This window comes from Odocoileus virginianus, chromosome 7 (assembly GCF_023699985.2).
Source record: "Odocoileus virginianus isolate 20LAN1187 ecotype Illinois chromosome 7, Ovbor_1.2, whole genome shotgun sequence".
Taxonomy (NCBI): Eukaryota; Metazoa; Chordata; class Mammalia; order Artiodactyla; family Cervidae; genus Odocoileus; species Odocoileus virginianus.
The window spans coordinates 16,899,253-16,918,544 of record NC_069680.1 but is presented as its reverse complement, the minus strand read 5'-3'; the positions used below and the strand labels follow the sequence as shown (position 1 = coordinate 16,918,544).

The window sequence follows — 19,292 nt, the reverse complement described above, 5'->3', positions numbered from 1 at the left end:
GTAGAACCCAGAACACGTGCTGGAAAAGGAACGGTCAAAGGGGACAGAAAGTCTGGGGCGGTGGGATCAGACAGTGCGCAAGCAGAGTCTGACGGGGTTCACCTTGTGCTCTTAAGAAGGCACAGAGCAAAAACCAACGGGACAACCACACCTAGAAAAACCCAGGAAGTTCCTGAAATGAACTTGAAAGAAAAAATGCTGTCGGTATCCAGATGGAGGAAAACAAGTTATCTAAAAAACAAAACAAAACCCACAAAAACAAAACCACAAACCTAGGCTGACCGCGAATGCCTCTGCTCTAAAAGAAATAGGAAAAAGGGGGCTAACATCCAAGCAGACAGTAAGCACAGGAAAACTGCTCGAGATCACTGACCTGAGGGGAAATGAAAATTAAAAACCACAGAGAGATACCACCACACACACCCACAAGAAGAGCAAAAATTAAAAGGACTGGAAACACTAGATGTTGACACAAGAGGTGGAGCAATCAGAACTCAACAACAGAGGGAATACAAAATGGGACAACTCTTTGGAAAACGGTTTGACTTTTTCTTATAAAGTGAAGCCTATATCTAGCTTTGACTCAGCAATCCCACTCCCTAGGTCTGTACCCAGAAGAAATGAGAACCTATGTCCACACAAAGATTTATGCAAAAACGGGGAGAGCTATCTTCATAATAGCCCAAAGCTGGACACAAGAAAAATGTTCAACAGAACAGATACACAAACTGTGGTATCAAACAGTGAAATCCTACTCAGCAACAAACAAAAAAATTAATAGTACATGCAACAACATGGATTCAACTCAGGAATATTTTCTAAACAGAAAAAGCTTCACACACACAGAGTCCATACTGTATGATTCCATTTACGAGAAATTCTGTAACTGGAAAAATTAAATTATGGTCAACACACCACAGTGGTTGCCTCAGGTGGGGCAGGTATATGACTGGGAAGGGACAGGAGAGAACTTTCTGCAGAAATGGAAATCTTCATTTTGACAGGGCTATCAGTTTGCGCACTTCAGTGCATATTATATTTTATCGAATATCTCAAAAAAAAGTATAAAAATAATCAAGCAAAGCAGCAGTAAGAGTGGGAAGATATGGATGTACGAGAATGGTACAATGTTGGCAGCTGCTGAAGCTCAGAAATGGGCATATGAAGTATATACACTCATCTGTTTATGTTTTACATAAAAATATTTTTCAAATGTGAAAAGGAAAAATTCAACAGGCAATACTGGAGTGGGTAGCCTTTCCCTTCTCCAAGGGAGCTTCCCAACCCAGGGATCAAACCCAGGTCTCCCGCATTGCAGGCAGATTCTTTACCAGCTGAGACACAAGGGAAGCGCAAGAATACTGGAGTGGATAGCCTATCCCTTTTCCAGGGGATCTTCCTGACCCAGGAATCGAACTGGGGTCTCCTGCATTGCAGGCAGATTCTTTACCAATTGAGCTATCAGGGAAGCCCAATTCAACAGGCATCTGAGGGCAATATGTTTACCGAACAGACCGCAGCGATGGCAAGTTGTTGACCGAAGAGGAGGTCCTAGGGAGCTGAAGAGTGCTGGATTATTTACGGACAAGGAATTCTCAACCAACTTGTGTACTCTCTTTGACTTTGCAGGAGGCACATGATTGCTAGGCTTCTATGAAGAAAAGAGAAGAGCAGTATTAAAACTTGGTAAGAATATTCCGTTTTCTTTTACTTGTTGAATATAGATTTGGGATTTTGCTTCTGAGAAGATTAAGTAGACGTACTTTTCCTTACTCCTACCATTAATTACAACCAAACACCTTGGACTTACATGGACAAACACACAGCAACTCTGAAGGAAGGCAGAAGACAGACGAGGTACCCTGGGGCCCAAAGAAGGACCCAGATGGGGTACTGGAGAAGCCAGAAACACTCAAAGGCACAGACAATAAATCCCTGGCAAAAAGCTTGCTCGCTCTCTCTCTGGCCAAAAGACCAAGAAAGGGGTGGCCCAGCAAGACAGAAAACCTCCATCAGTAACTGCTCTAGACAATCACCGCAGAAAAAAACTATGGTCCCACTCGCACCAGCAAAGGTAGACTCGGGAGCCTAGACCTCCACCCGCACCAGGGCACAGGGGGGCACCCCTCTCTCCACCCGGGGATATGGAGAAGGCCAACAGAGCAGGGATCCAGTACTTCATCCCTGTGGGGTCTCCCTGTAGAGGCCATGTGGAGGCCTGGACTTTCTCCTGGCAGTAATGAGCGTCCCTCTTACCCCCATCACCACTCCACCAGGGTGGTTAAGAGGAAGCCTGGCAGACAGTCAGGATTTTCCACCACCATTCAATGGGAATGAGTAGAGCCTCTCCAGATCCTCCCATCTCCAGTCCCCCCTCCACCCCACGGAAGTAGAGAGATGGTGGGGTCGGGGGAGGGGGGTAACTGGGGAGCTTAACTCCCATCCTTGTCCAGCTGAGCACATTCTGGGCCATAAATTACAGAGACAATGGTGTTCTTTGGCTACAATGGACTCACATTAGAAATCAGTAACAGAATGAGAAGAGATAAGCTCCACACATTTGGAAACTAGACAATACACTTCTAAATAACGCATGTATCGCTAAGACAGAAATTTATAGCACTAAAGTGACACATTAGAAAAGAGGGAAGTCTTAAATTAATACTGTAAGTTCTCATCTCAAGAACCTAAACAATAAGAATAAAACATGCCCAAAACAAGCAGAAGGAAGGAAACAATTAAGATAAAAGTAGAAATCAATGAAATTAAAAATAAAACTGGGAGGAAAAAATCAATCAAACAAGACCTGGTTCATTGAAAAGATTAACAAAATTGATAAATTTCCAGCAAGGTTAACAATGGAGAAAACAAAGGCAGAAATGATCAATATCAGGAATGAAATAGGTATAAATTACTAGACCACAAAAATTCAAAGATGGAACATTTCAAACAACTCTACATAAATTGCACAATGTGACAAAATGGACCAATTCCTGAAAAATCACAAATTATAATATGAAATAGATAATTTGAATAACACTATAAATATTAAAGAAAATGAATAATTTTAAAACTCCCAAAAAAGAAATCTTCAAGCCCAAATGGCTTTTATTATTGGAGAATACTACCAAATGTTTAAAGAATTTACACTAAGCAATCTATACCCCAAAAAACTAGCATTACCTTGACATTCACTATACAAAAACAATAAAAAAGAGAAAATTACAGACAAAACTCATGAGAATGGATACAAAAATCCTTATTCAAAGCAACACTAGGTATAATTCAGTAATATATAAAAAATAATTATACAGCATGACCAAGTGGTGTTTATTCCAGATACAAGTTAAAAAAAAATCAATGTAATCTACCAAATTAACAAGTTAAAGGGGAAAAGAATCACAACAGTACCAATGAATGAAGAAAAAGCATTTAAAAAATTCAATACCTATTCATGATAAAAAGAAAGCTCTCAGCAAAATAGGAAGAGAGAAAGCTTCATTGACCTGATAAAGATCATCTACAAAAATCGTATAGCTAACATTTTCAACAGTGCAAAGACTCAATGCTTTCCCTGTAAGCTTCGAACCAAAGATATCTACTCTCATCACTATTAACACAGTGCTAGAGTTTTAGCTCACACAATAAGGCAAGAAAAGGAAATAAAAAGCATGTATTTTAAAAAGGAAGAAATAAAACTGTCTTTTATTTGCAGATAATATAATTATCTATGTAGAAAATCCCAAGCAATCTACCAAAAAATTCCTAGAATAAGTGACTCCTGGATGGTCACAGGATACAAGATAAATATGCAAAATCAACCATATTTTTACATATTAGCAAAGAAAATGAAGACAAATGGAAATAAAGTGTGTAATAGAATTTACTTAAAAAAACCCCACTTAGGTGTAAATCTAAGAAAACATGCACAGCTTATAAACTGAAAACCACAGTGAAAGAAATCAAAGAACATTTAAATGAACTGGAAGACAGACTGTGTTAATTAGAAGATTCAACCCAGCAAATTCAGTTCAGTTCAGCTGCTCAGTCATGTCCAACTCTTTGCGACCCCATGGACTGCAGCATGCTAGACTTCCCTGTCCATCACCAACTCCCGGAGCTTATTCAAACTCATGTCCATTGAGTCAGTGATGCCATCCAACCATCTCATCCCCCGCCATCCCCTTTCCCTCCCGCCTTCAATCTTTCCTAGCATCAGGATCTTTTCAAATGAGTCACCTCTTCGCATCAGGTGGCCAAAGGATTGGAGTTTCAGCTCACCATCAGACCTTCCAATGAGTATTCAAGACTGACTTCCTTCTGGATGGACTGGCTGGATCTCCTTGCTATCCAAGGGACTCTCAAGAGTCTTCTCCAACACCACAGTTCAAAAGCATCAATTCGTCTGCACTCAGCTTTCTTTATAGTCCAACTGTCACATCCATACATGACTACTAGAAAAACCATAGCTTTGACTAGACAGACCTTTGTTGGCAAAGTAGCGTCTCTGCTTTTAAACATGCTGTCTAGATTGCAGGCAGATTCTTTACGAGCTGAGCCACAAGGGAAGCCCCAGCACAGCAAAGGAGGCAATAATTCTCAAACTGATATACAGGTTTAATGCAATTCTATCAAAATTCCAGCAAGATTTTTTCTAGTTACAAACAAGAGTACTCCAAAATGTAGACTGGAAAGAAAAAAAACAAGATGGATAAAACTATTTTGAAAGATGAAAAAGAGAAAATGGGAGGATCACTGTACCCAACTTCATGACTATCTATCACAGCTCCAGTACTGTGTGATACTGATGCAGGGAGAGATCTGCAGAAAAGAACAGCGAATCCAGAACAGACCCACACAAATTAGTCTAGCTAACTTGTGACAAAAGGGCAAGAGCAATTCAGTGGAGGAAAGAGAACATTTTCAACAAATGCTGCTGGAGCAACTGAACATCCCTAGCCAAAAAAATTTACCCTCAATCTAAGTCTCATCAGTTAAAATTAACTCAAAATGGACCACACATTTAAATATAAAACTATACAGTTCTCTGGGGGAAAAAAAAAATCCCAAAGTTTCTGGAGCTAAACCAGCAAAGAGTTCTTAGACATGACACCAAAATACTCCATAAAATGAAAAATTGACCAGGATTTAGTTAAAAACTTTTGCTCTGCTAAATACCTTGTTAAGAGAATGAAAAGACAAGTCAGAACTGGGAGAAAATATTTAGAAATCATATATTTGACAAAGGACTAGAATCTGGAATACATAAAGAACTTTCAAAACTCAGCAGGAAAAAAAAAATAAACAATTCAAATTAGAAAATGGACAAAAGACATGAAGAACATTTCACCAAAAAAGACACATGGATGGCAAATAAACACATGAAAAGATGTTTATCCTTAGCCATCAGGGAAACAAATTAAGATCACAATGAGCCGTCAGTAGACAAATGTAGAAACAGGGAAATTAAAAATCCTAACACTAGCAAACACTGGAGAGGATGCTGGATGCAGAGAATCTGGGTCACTTATATATTCTCGATGGGAACGTAAAATGGGAGAGCCACTCCACAGAACACTTTGGCAGCTTCTTAAAACCTAAATATGCAACTACTATATGACTCAGACACTGCACTCCTGGGCACTTATTCTAAAGCAAAAACAAAAACCTTATGTTCACATAAAACTCTGCACAAGAATGTTTATAACAGTAGTACTTATAATAGGCAGAAACTGGAAACAGCCTAGAATTAAATAGACCTCAGCAATATAAAAGCAATACTCTACTGATACCAACAAGTCGCAGTGAATCTTCAGAGAATCACACTGAACGAAAAAAATTCAATCCCAAAAGGCACAAACTGTATAATACTGTTTGTATAACATCCTATCCTTGAAATGACATTTTTGAAACATGGATTAGATTAATAGTTGCCAGAGGTTAAGAAGGGGGTGCAGGGGGCAGGAGGGAAATGGATGTGACCTCAAAAAGGTGTGGAAGGGATCTTTGGAGTGATAGAAATATTCTGTATCTTGACTGTACTGTTTCTTTATCCTGGTTGTGATATTATACTGCAGCTCTGTAGTGTGTGACCATCGGGAGAACTGGGTAAAGGCTACAAAGGATCTCTATTAGTTCTTACAACTTGTAATTACCTAAATAGAAAAGGGTTATTTTTTAAAAAGATACTAGGCTAAAGATAAAACAGTGTGATCTTGAATATTACCTGCAAACTGAGTAATTCTTTACTAACACAATACAAAAACATGTTTAGAATCTTTTATCCAGAAACACAAAAGAGAAGAAAATCCACATTAACTTACACTATTTACTTCTTTGGGTGGTGAATTTCCAACATTTAATGGTGACACAGAGTTACCTGGGGATAGAAAACATAATGCCAAATAAAAGTCAAATATTACTTTATTCCTGAAAATGTACAATAACATAATTAGGTAATATTCAAATAGAGCTATACCATCATAGCCTTAAAGCCACACTATAAATAAGCAACATCCTACTTTTCCTAATGGAAAATAAGGATTTGCTGAAATTTCCTCTACTAGTAGACCCAGCTCACTGTGAACTTTTCTCCATTCACAAAGGAAACAGTTACCAGGCTTTCTGAACTGGAGACTCATTTACCCTCTTATAAATTACTGAGGACCTCAAAGAGCTTTTGTCTACAAGGTTTATACCCATCAATATTTAGCATTATTAGAAATTAAAACTGGGAATTCCCTGGCAGCCCAGTGGTTAGGACTCCATGTTCTCATTGCTGAGGGCCTGAGTTCAATCCCTGGTAAGTCCTATACGCCACATGGCACAGCCAAAAAAAAAAAAAAAAAAAAAGAAACAAATTAAGAAGTAGAAATTAAAACTAAACATTTAAAAATATTTATTAAAAATAACAAATGTATTACATGTTGCCATGATTTTTTTTAAAAACTGCATTTTCCAAAGGAAAAAAAAACTGAAGAGTGGCATCATTTTACATTTTCTCACATCTCTTTAATGTTTGGCTTCACCAATGATCACTGGATTCTCGTATCTGCTTTTGAATCCAAACTGTTGTTATATGTTGCTTTAATTGAAGTCCCTGAAGAAAATCTGGCCTCACACACATATATGGTTACAAATAGGAATAGTATTTCATGACCTTCTCAGATAACTGTGGATATTTTCCTTTAATTCACACCAAAACTCAAGTGGTAGTTTAAGGGTTAGTTGCAATATGGAATCTAAAGCTATATCAATAAACTTCTCATCTGTTACATTAGAATCCACTGATTTATCTTGCACTTTAAATGGATTTTTATCCATGCATGACTACAAAACATTACACATTGGATTTTTGGAAAAGACTAAGAAACTCTTTGAGTTATGCAGATCTTACTAATGTTGACATATTTCATCAGACAATATTAAAAATCTTAAGTGTTAATATCACCGTGCACCTCAGCAGAAAAATCTCCTAAGTACTGGGAAGCTCTCCAGTTCACGGCAGCAGATACACGTTTCCTCAAATTGTATTTTATCATTATCAACAAAATACTGTCAGCTGTTTCCTTTGAAGTGAGAGGCTCACTTTGCCCATTTTTGAGAAAATGACTGCCAGGTATCTAAGTCTGAATGACCACAGTTTGTCATTCTTTTCAAGCAAAAATGAAAAATTATAAAAAAAATTCTAAAAAAATTCCCATTCAGCTACAATTCAAACAATTGCACACATGCTTTTCATACTTCAGTAAGCAGCAAAAGTTAGGGGTAATTCTCATTTTGTTACACAGAATACTAAAAATACCTGTACACAAGGGTCAAGACTTATTAATATTAATAATTTGTATTGCCTTATCAAGGGCATTCTTATGTAAAACTGATATTTCTGGCTTGCTCTGTCTTAAATGCAAATGAAAAACAATGATCCCTAACCCAGGCTGGTACCGCTGCTAAAGGTGAGCTAATGAGGTATTAGAGGCTACCCACCTCTGCTTCTGCACCACCTGCATAATGTCAGGATAGTGAAGAAGAGCAAATAATGTTTTAATATTATTAGGAAAATACTTGTGACCCCAGAGGCCCATGGAGAAAGCAACGGCAACCCACTCCAGCACTCTCGCCTGGAAAATCCCATGGACGGAGGAGCCTGGTAGGCTGCAGTCCATGGGGTTGCAAAGAGGCGGGTATGACTGAAGTGACTTAGCATGCATAGTGCTAAGAAGTTAAGCTTTTTGTGGTAACCTGGCCTTGGGAGCAGACATCCAGCTTTGAATCTGGTTCTGCCAGATTCTGGCCTACCGGTCTACATGGAGGAATGCCATCTTGACAAATCTTAATTTCTCAGAAGAGAAAGTAAAAATGAATATTTATAGGATTTTAGGATCTGGTCTCAAGTGACTTGGCTTCTGTGAATAGTGCTGCTATGAACATTGCAATGGCAACCCACTCCAGCACTCTTGCCTGGAAAATCCCATGGACGAAAGAGCGTGGTAGGTTGCAGTCCATGGGGTCTCGAAGAGTCAGACACGACTGAGCGACTTCACTTTCACTTTTCACTTTCATGCATTGGAGAAGGAAACGGCAGCCCACTCCAGTATTCTTGCCTGGAGAATCCCAGGGATGAGGGAGCCTGGTGGGCTGCTGTCTATGGGGTCACCCAGAGTCAGACATGACTGAAGCAACTTAGCAGCAGCAGTCAGAGGCCCATGGGCTTCCCTGGTGCCTCTGATGGTAAAGAATCTGCCTGCAGTGCAGGAGGTGTGGTTTCAATCGTGGGTCAGGAGGATCCCCAGGAGAAGGCAATGGCTACCTGCTCCAGTATTCTTGCCTGGAGAATTCCATGGACAGAGGAGCCTGGAGGGCTACAGCCCATGGGGTTGCCAAGAGTGGGACACAACTGAGCAACTAACACTTTCACTTTTTCAGAGGCTCAAGGGCCAAACTCTGAGAACTACATCACCATATTATAAGGTCATACCTTACATACATTCACAGAGGCTAAATTCCACCAGGCCCCATCCTCCTTAAAAAGTAGATTTTTAGAACTAAGACTAAAGGAATGATTTTTTAAAAAATCAAATGAAACAAAATATTGTCTTAGATACACCTCTGTGAACTATTATATGCATAAAATTTGCACAGTATTTCTAGACTAAGGCCAATCTTTAGAACATTCATAAGAAGCCAGTGTTTCCTTTCTACATTTCTAGTGTATCTCTGAATTGGGTGGAGGGTTGGGGAGAGAAGTTCATTTGTAGATATTTTCTCAAGAATCCTTCTGTGATTAATGTAACCAAAGTAGCTATGTGGCATCTGGTTTTCCTTTCTAAATTAACATTTACATGCAAATACTGTAAGTGAGCCATTTGGTTGTTGTTAATCGGCCCCTGGTGTGTAGTTACAGATACTTTCAGTAAGTCTAAGAAACCATCAGAATCAAGTGAGCATTAAACCTGCAGTCTGTACTCACCTGTCGGCATTGTCTGCGTTTCTTCCTTGGATCCAGCCATTTCTCCACTGACACCTTTAGGGTGTGAAGATAGTGAACTGTCTTCCTGACTAGCCAAAAACTGTTTGGTTTGCTCACAAAGCAAAAAATTGTTCTTTTTATTTCCATTTTCTGGGCTTTTCAACCTGAAATTAGGATGGTTAGGATGTCCTCCAGGACTTCTTAAAGACTCGTGTGATGGAAGCTTGCTTTCATTTTTCTCAAAATTAAATGGCTCTGTCATTTTACAGGTAGATGCCACCAAAATATTTCTTGACATCATATTAAGCGGCAGTTTAGCAGTCACGGAAGTCTAAAGGAAGAAATGTATTTAAAAGGCAACTTTTAATTCCAAAAATAGAAGCCATGCAGGCCCAGGTGGTTTCTTTTTTATGCAACAGCTCCTTCTCATAAGTGACTCCAAAGCAGATGTAACTAACTGTGATACTGTAAAAGGAGGGAAAGGGGCAGGGCACAACTTCTGAAAGAATAACATAGCCCAAGGACACAACATGGATTAGAATCAAATGGGACCAAGCTGGCAGACAAGACTAGACCTTGATTCTCCATCAGCAAGGGAAATGACACACCCAGAAGTGCCATGACAGGCCCAAGGCACTGTTAAAAGACCGAGGAGTGGGTGGTGGCCCAAATCCTGGAAGTCTCCGCCCCTTCCCAAAAAAGGATACAATAATCCTCCCACTCATTAGCATATGAAATTACCCAGCCTATAAAAACTAACCACGCGCTTTTCAGCTGCACTCGTCCTCTGCGATGGACCATACTCTATGGAGTGTGCGTCTCTCTGTATCTGAATAAATCCACTTCTTACCTATCACTTTGTCTCTCACTGAATTCTTTCTGTGATGAGATGTCAAGAACCCGAGCTTCATTAGGTCCTGAAACCAAGTACCGTGGGTTTTGGCTGGGTTCAAGTCTCAGCCATGTGGGTTCAAGTCCCAAGCCAGGTTTTGACTGGGTTTGAGTCCCAGCCATGTGGGTTCAAGTCCCAATCTGAGGTAAACAGTTTCAATACCAAAGCCTGTTCTATCGGCACAAGAAAAGAATGATTCTTTATCATTTAAGTACAAACTCCAAGTTGAACAAAATTCAACAATGGACAGTTCAAGAGACATTAAGCGTTACACCTCAGTTCCACATCATTCCTTATTTTAAAAAGCCTCTGGAAACAACAGGGATAGAAAAGGACTATGAGCTCAGTTGGTAAAGAATCTGCCTGCAGTGCAGGAGATCTGGGTTCGATCCCTGGGTCTGGATGTCCCCTGGAGAAGGAAAAGGCAAGCCACTCCAGAATCCCTGCCTGGGAAATCTCATGGAGAGAAGAGCCTGGTGGGCTGCAGTCCATGGGGTCGCAAAGAGTCGGGCATGACTGGGTGACTAACACTTACTTAGTTGTTTTTTTTTTTAATGTATTTCTGACCTAGAGCCTACAACTCGGTGGTGAAGTGTAACAGAGGGCAGTGTTTAAATCGGGTGGGTCACCATCTACCTGTTGAGCCTTTCAGAACCTCTCTACCCTCTCCTGCTTGTTGCTCTGCTGTGACCTTGAACCTGGTGCCCAGAACGGCCTCGCTCTCATCCCCCCGGTCAACTCTTTGCTTCCTAGCCCTCCTTCACAATTTGCCTCAGCTGATTTCTGTTTGGCCTGTTTCCCCACCCCCCTCCCCCCAAGTCCTCTATTTCATAATCTCCATTTGGGCTTTATAAACTGTAAGTTGCATCTGTTGCTTTTGAAGATTTATCTGTGTGAGCTCTTGGCTGCAAGTAAGGTACACATATTGTTGCAGACAGCCTCTGAGAAATCTCTATCCAGACATTAGGCTGGCTTCTTGTTTTTCTATTACTCCTTGAGAATACTAAGTGCTCAGGGGAAGTTAAAAAAAAGTGGAGAAACACTGACCTATAGCTTTGAAATACTGACCTATAGCTTTGTCTTCAGCTTGCAGGCAAAATGTCTGCCTGTCTTTCCAAAACAGCTCAGAAAGAGAAAAAAAAAAGGCCATAGAGAGCCGAAACTGGTATGAGTAACAGCTAAATGTTATTTACATTACATTTTACATTCAAGTCGCTCAGTTGTGTCCGACTCCTTGCGACCCCATGAACTATACAGTCCGTGGAATTCTCCAGACCAGAATACTGGAGTGGGTAGCCTTTCCCTTCTCCAGGGGATCTTCCCAACCCAGGGATCAAACCCAGGTCTCTGCACTGCAATCCGCATTGTAGGCAAGATTCTTTACCAGCTGAGCCTCAAGGGAAGCCCACCGAATACTGGGGTGGGTAACATTGTTTAAAATAGAAGATAAAGAAAGAATAAAAAAATCCTCCCCCCTGGTGTCCTAAAACTGCTATCTCTGCCTTAATTCAGGCCTCGTTTTTGTTGTTCAGTTGCTAAGTCAGATCTGATTCTTTTCGACCACAGGGACAGTAGCCCGCCAGGTTCCTCCTTCCTCCACTATCTCCCAGAGTTTGCCCAAATTCATGTCCACTGAGTGACAACACAGGAAAGATCATGAAATTTTAAAAGAAAAGATACACACAAGCAGACGTCAAGGTGAGGGAACTCTCAGGGGACCAGGTCCTGGGACGACGACTAACGGAAGGCCTGCAGATGGGCAGCTGTGTGGGGAGGCAGGTGTCAGGGAAAGCCTACCCATAGCAAAAAGCACACTAAACTGCAGGATCAGATTGAGAACTACAACGCTGGATGCAGTGAGAGAGAAATACTTCGAGACTACAAAAGGAAAAAGCAGCTCCAGGGGATACTGGGTGAGGATATGAACAGTGAGTAACTAGACTCTGTGCAAGAAATATAAAGAACATCCAGTTAAATCATTAGGGCAACTACCACAAGGACAGAAATAATGTGTAACTTCAAAATCCAAGCCAGGGGGTAATTCGAGTATGATAAAGAGGAAACACCAAATAAAATGACCACACCAAGCCCAAGTAACCAAAGCATCAGTGATTAAGTCTCAATTAAAAGAGAAAAAGAGAGATAGACCCAGGGAGAAAAATACCCAGATAGATAATATGCAAAAAAGACATACATTAAACAAAATATATGGCAAGCTTGAAAATAAAAGGACTATAACATGTGCTATGCAGATAACCCAAATAAAGTTGGTCTGCTAATGATCAATAGCAGATAAAAGAACCTAAGGTAGAAAATATTCAGATAATGGGAGATATTTTATATTGATATAAGAAACACTCCCAGGAGAGAGAGCAGCCAGGAATCTCTAACTCACAATGACATCACCTTGAGATGTATCAATATAAAGTAAAAACTGATTAGAAGAGAAATTCAGTCTCCAAAAGGACACAGCAGCTTTAGAAACATACTAATCAAGGGATAGAAAACAATCAGTGATAAGATGCATTTTACTACCACAGTGAACTTGATCTAGTAGGGACCAATACAACCAAGAATATTCATTTTTTCCAACACTGAGATATAACGGACTACCAAGTCTACTGCATCTAACTCCAAAAGAAACTAGTATCATACAAGCCACGTTCACTCACGACACTATACTAATCTCCACCTCAGATTTTACTTCCCTGAAAATCAGCATGCAAAACCCACAGTGGAAGATGAAGGGTTTGGGTTTGGTTTTAGTTGTTTTTCTTTCCGGCCGCCCCCTGAGGCATGTGGGATCTTAGTTTCCCAATGAGGGATCAAACTCGTGCCCTTTGCATTGGGAGCATGTGGTCTTAATCACTGAACTACCAGGGAAATCCCTGTTTTAGTTTAAAAGTAGTAAAATATTACAAAGGAAATGATGGCAAGCCTGACTATAACAACAATTAAAAGCTTAGAAAAAACAGTAAAGAGATCAGGAAATAAGTATTAACTCAAAGATGACAAATTGGATACCTTTAAAAAGTGGGATAAACAGTAAAGAAACATGGAGACACTGTGGGTGACTGGCCCAAACACCACCTTTCACCTCTGATTTGCCAGCCTGAGTTAGAGACAGCATTGGCCATCATCAGAGTTCTGAGTTGAGCTTCTCAGGAAGCTCTGTCCTTTTCTGATGAATAGGGACAGATTTAGCTAGCAGGGTCTTGCACTCTTTTCTTCCAGCAACACAGACCTGAGGCCTGAAGATGTACCACCCACATCACAATGAGGAAGCAATAAGCATAATCAAGCAGCACAACTTCAGGACACTACAGTAGAAAATAACCAGTCTTTGCCCCTGGCAAAGGCTCTGATTCTAGCCCGGATCAGCCTATGCAGACTTGCTGTGGCATCAGAAAAATAAACCTTTGGGTTTTCCCTTATTTGCAGCCCAAAGGATACAGATACCAATAAAATAAACATGCAAGAGGTGTGAACGAAATGCATAGAGGATGAAGGTTACTTGATTAACATATGGGGGCGGGGGCGGGGCGGGGGGAGGGCATTCAATCTCACATGTAACAAAAAAATCCAAATGGGAATAACTATGTATTACCTCCTACGCAGCATACATGTAATTAAAACACTCAGTGATGATGGGAATATATAAATGAATATGTTCTGTCTGGGAAATAATTTGGAGATTTACATATGCATTTTTTCTCTTGCATATATGTGTACATATATATACGCATGTATACATACATAAACATATACATAATATATATTCTTAAAAATGTCCATAGCCACTCACCAGACAAATCTACTTCTAGAAATCATCCCACTGAAATAATTGTAAATACAAAAAAAAAGTATGTATAAATATCCATTTAAAATATAAAAACAAAGAAAAAAATAAATTAAATAGAAAAAAGAGAAAGTTAACTGTGATGCCTCTACTACTCTAATAGGATCCTACTCTAATAGGATATTACACTACCATTTAGAATTTTAGTTTTCAGAAACACTGGAAAATATGTTAGAACAGCAAACAAAAAATCAGAAAAACACTGAGTTATTTAGTATAACAACTGCAAAATAAAAAAGAACAAAACTCCATGTAAAAAAGAAGACTGAAATACATTAGATTTTAAATAACAGTGGTCTGGGGTGGGTAAGTTGACAAGAAAATCTTTTTCACTATTGTTTTCATTTTCCAAAGTATATTAAAGGATGAGTTACTTTTATATAAAAAAAGTATTTTAAGGGCTAAAATATCACTGCATGTTCAATTAAACCCTTTTCCTAAAGTGTGGTTAATTTTAAACCAAGTAAAAAATCACAGTAATACTTAAACCACAAAACTAGGGTACAGACAGCTTTTCAAGACACCACCAGGACCCTACACACACAGTCTTTAACTCTTAAAATAGCCTTCCTACCTTTCTCTTTATTCGGTAAGGCTGACAGTCAGTCCACAACGCCTTACTACCCTGTACAGTTACCTAAAGACAGTTATTTTAAGTTGGTGCTGGAACCATATCTTACTAAAAAATTAACAACAAAAACCCTTCTAATTTCCTATTGCACCTACTGTGGTGTTTGGCATAAAGAGGCATTCAAAAGGTACTTGTATGACAAAAACTATCTTAACAAGCCCTATTGCACTGTTTTCCTGACAACCTGGGCAGGACAGTTAAATTCACTGTCCGAAAATGTCATCTGACCATCCTAAATAGAGAATTACATCATAGTATGCATTTACTGAAATTTAATAGCAATAATTCACGTCTTAACTCTTCCAAAGTCCAAAAATTAATAAATACTGACTTTAGGAAGGATAACAGAATCAGTCTTAGACCTAATGTAAAGTTTAGTCTGTTTAGTGGAAGTTGCTCAGTCGTGTCCGACTCTTTGCAATTCTCCAGGCAAGAATACTGGAGTGAGTAGCCTTTCTCTTCTCCAGGGGATCTTTCCAACCCAGGGATCGAACCCAGATCTTACACATTGAAACAGCAAACAAAAAGGATTTAAGCTTAAAAGAAGCTCCACCTATGGTGGAATCTTTAGGTTAGAATTTAGGTTCACTTGCCTCACCCAATTTAGGAATTTTCATTACAACCCCCAGGGTAAACAGACATCTGGACCTGTCCTATAACTAGAGGCTTCTAACATCGTTTAATTTTGGACAGCCAATTGCACTGCACATGTCTCTATAAAGTGATTCTCTTCTCCAACTGACTACTGACTCCTGTTGCTGCCCTGTGACCCCAACCTTTCAAACATCTGAAATGGGCACCACGTCCACTTTCCTCCAGGTCCTTCACCAGCTGAGGATCGGCCAGACCTCCCACAATTTAGCACTTTCTCTAGTTCATCCATAACCCAAACACAGACAGGACTCTCCTAAAAGCACAGGATTCGAGATGTGGGCTGACAAATGGTCAACAGGAGAATTGTGCTATCCTTGACTCTGAAAACTACTTTCACCCATGCTCTAGTTTTTGGAGGAAGCATGACTACTGTGAGCACACATATGGAGCCATCTAAAATCTTTTGGAACTCATTTTTTTTTTAATGTAAAATTATCATACCACGCAACTGCCTTTTTTCTTCTGATTTATAAGTTCATGAATTTTAACACATATAAAGATTTATGTAACCACCACAATTGGGATACACGACAGGCTTTTAAAGCTGAGTTTCATTATGAAACACTGAGAATGTGCATGTGTCTTCACTTGGCTTCATCCTCGTTCAATCACTGGGGCATAACTGAATATGGAGTCAATGGGCTCTACATCATAATGCTGTGCTTCCCAACCTTGGGTTGCAAACTTCCAATACATATAGGTATAGATATTGCTCTGCGGGTCATAATACCTCGAGGACGGCCTAAGCTCACCCAGTTTTAAAATAAGTAGTTCCTCCATATAAAATCCACTATTTTTTTACATGCTACTGGTGATGAATAAAATGAATTTATAATCATCCTCAAATCCACAGTAAATAGTTTTGTTGTTTCCTTAGCCAACATAAGAAGTTAATTAGAAAGATCCCCAAATTTCTTTAAGGATGATGTAAAAAAACAGCAGTGGAATGAAAGTAACTAACTTCTGCAGTCCTTTAGGTTTTGTGTTGTCCTTTAGCTCTATGCTTCACGAACTGATCTCAGTAAGACTGGACACACCTTCAAGGGTAAAAACTTTCTTTTATTCCCTTAGAATTCAGCAACCCGTCCCCTATGAAGCCAGGAGCATCCCAGGATACACTACAAACGGTGACATAAGGTCTCTCCTCTCTTTTCAGGAGACCACAGCCAAAAGGTGAGGGTAAATTCACAGTGTGCTGTGCTGAGTCGCTCAGTCCTTTCCGACCCTTTGCGAACCCAGGGACTGTAGCCCACCAGACTCCTCTGTCCATAGGGATTCTCCAGGCAAGAATACTGGAGTGGGGTGCCATGCCCTCCTCCAGGGGATCTTCCCAACCCAGGGATGGAAGCACTGTGGGCGGATTCTTTAAGGTCTGAGCCGCGAGGGAGCTAAATACCGAAAGTGCATGCAGTAGATAACTCATTTTTCCCCTCCTCTGTTTGCTTTTGTCTTCCCCATAACCCCTTGCATTCAGAGAGAATGGCTACCCAAAGGAAACATTCAACTTTTCAAGCTCTGAATCTCAACGGTTCCACAGGAACATGAGCTTTAACATCTGTCAGATGTAAGTCTGAGCAGTTTCATCTTCCTCATTCAGTATGCTAGCTCAGGCAAATCACTGCATCTTTCTAGGATTCAGTGACTGTAAAATCTAGCCAGCAGCAGTAACTTCCTCATAACATCTAATCATGAGGATTAAACGTGAGGCTGTATGTCAACCACCTAGCACCATCGCAGGTGCTTACTAAACCCTTAAAAGGCAGCTGCTATTTTTACTTTACTTCTGTACCACTCCCACACTCAAAGACTTTCTTCCACTCATGTGGAATTAGTTTGCACACTGAACAGCAAAATAATTTGAGAATTCAAGTAGTCCTATTTCTTTATTCCCACAGAGAAGGAAAGGAGACCTGGGAAGGTTTAGTAACTCTCCAAACCCACAAGGACCAGGGCCCTTACACAGTTGAGATGAAAAAATTCAGGTCATGTTCCTAGGCCTTGCAATTGTGCATTCAATACCCGGATGGCTCAACAAGGCAACCAGAGGCATGTTCCTTAATTCCAGAGGCCAAAAAGGCGAGCACATTTATAGCAGGGCCTGAGTACCAAGAGAAGCGACTGCACACCGCACGCACGCTACAGACACGTGTTAAACGAACCAGGCTTGCCTCACCTATATCTAAGCGAATGCTGCAATGCACCTTCCTTTTACAGGAGGTAGGAAGGTAAAGGGGGGTAAAATCTAAAAAATACTCTTTGCACTGTAGCTCTGAGTTAAGTGAAAGCACTGAATCCACAAGTCAGATTCTCCTAGAAGGGGAAAGGGGTACTTGAAGGGGATGCAAGTGGAGGTTTTCAGTCTGGAGAGTCATGCCTGGAAGTTATGAACTATTTTCCAAACCGGGTGCATGTCCCCCCTACGTCCAAAGCTCAACTCTCACATCTCTCGCCCCTCCCCCCAATACGGGATCTTCCCCCACCAAAACCTCCCACCCCAGACGTGCCTTCCCCGCCCAAGCTCCCAGGACCTCTCCAAAACTTCGATACTCTTTCCACCTCCAGGCCCCTGGTACCCGCTCAACGCCCGACCTCAACGCCCGACCCCAACGTCCAGCGCCCAACGTCCGGCCCCCAACGACCGAAGCCCCGAAGCCCCGAAGCCCTCATGCAGCCCCTTTCGCTCTCCCGTGTGCATGGGAACCCTGACCTGGAAAAAAGCAAAAGGGCTGTGGGTCCGACCTGTCTCTGAAGCCTCGTAGTGGTGGCGGCGTCTGCCCGTGCTGGGAGCCCTGCCTCCCAGTTGCGCACCCCGAGCTCACCTAGCTCCGGGTGCCCGCCCGGCCCTCCTGGAGCCAGCGTGGCGCCTGCGCAGTCTACGCCCAAGTGCTCGCGCTGCGTCCGCGTGCACCCTCCGCGTGCACCCTCCGCGTGCATGCGGAGACGTGCTTCGGCCCTGGTGGTGCAGCTTTGTGAGGGCTGCTACAAAGGTTCACGGGGATCCTCTGCGGATACATAAGGTTCCCATTGTTCCAGCTTCTAGAAAGGAGTCTGGAAACTCCAAAGGCAAAGATGCAGACCTTGCCTCCTCAAAGGTCACTTGGGTCATATTAACCACTTAGAGTCTTAAAAAAGGTTTTTCAAAGCAATCCCTGCTTCTGTGAGCTTGCGGAAACTAGGTACACGTGATCACAGTTTGCCCTGAGAGCACTTCATTATAGTTGATGTTGCTCAAAGAAAAACGTTTGCAAACTTGTTTTTTTAAAGGATAACTTTAACAAAAAATTCAGAAAAATGTTACTTGTATGTACCCATCACCTAGTTCCGATAGTATCTATTTAAGGTCTGTCTTGTCTGCATCAGTCAGTGTCCCACTGATGCAACAATCTCCGGTGATTGTCTGAAGCAAATTCCTACTTGTATACTATTCTCTTTTTAATCAGTTCAGTTCAGTCACTCAGTTCTGTCCAACTCTTTGTGACCCCATGACCTGCAGCAGGCCAGGCCTCTCTGTCCATCACCAACTCCTGGAGTACACCCAAACCCATGTCCATCGAGTGGGTGATGCCATCCAACCATCTCATCCTCTGTCGTCCCCTTATCCTCCTGCCCTCAATCTTTGCCAGCATCAGGGTCTTTTCAAATGAGTCAGCTCTTGGCATCAGGTGGCCAAAGTATTGGAGTTTTGGCTTCAACATCACTCCTTCCAATGAACACCCAGGACTGATCTCCTTTAGGATGGACTGGTTGGATCTCCTTGCAGTCCAAGGAACTCTCAAGAGTCTTCTCC

General features: G+C 41.1%; 1 protein-coding gene across 1 annotated transcript in view; it reads right to left on the bottom strand.

The window, feature by feature from the left end:
• TDRD1 (tudor domain containing 1) overlaps positions 1-18,439 on the bottom strand; it is a 52,604-nt gene extending 34,165 nt beyond the window's left edge. Inside the window, exons 1-4 of the mRNA XM_020882453.2 lie at positions 18,245-18,439; positions 9,470-9,800; positions 6,324-6,379; positions 1,507-1,651 (exon numbers count right to left, since the gene is read on the bottom strand). Coding sequence (XP_020738112.2) covers positions 1,507-1,651; positions 6,324-6,379; positions 9,470-9,800; positions 18,245-18,439 — 727 coding nt within the window. The remainder of the gene's footprint in view (positions 1-1,506; positions 1,652-6,323; positions 6,380-9,469; positions 9,801-18,244) is intronic.
• Between the last annotated feature and the right edge of the window lie 853 nt (positions 18,440-19,292).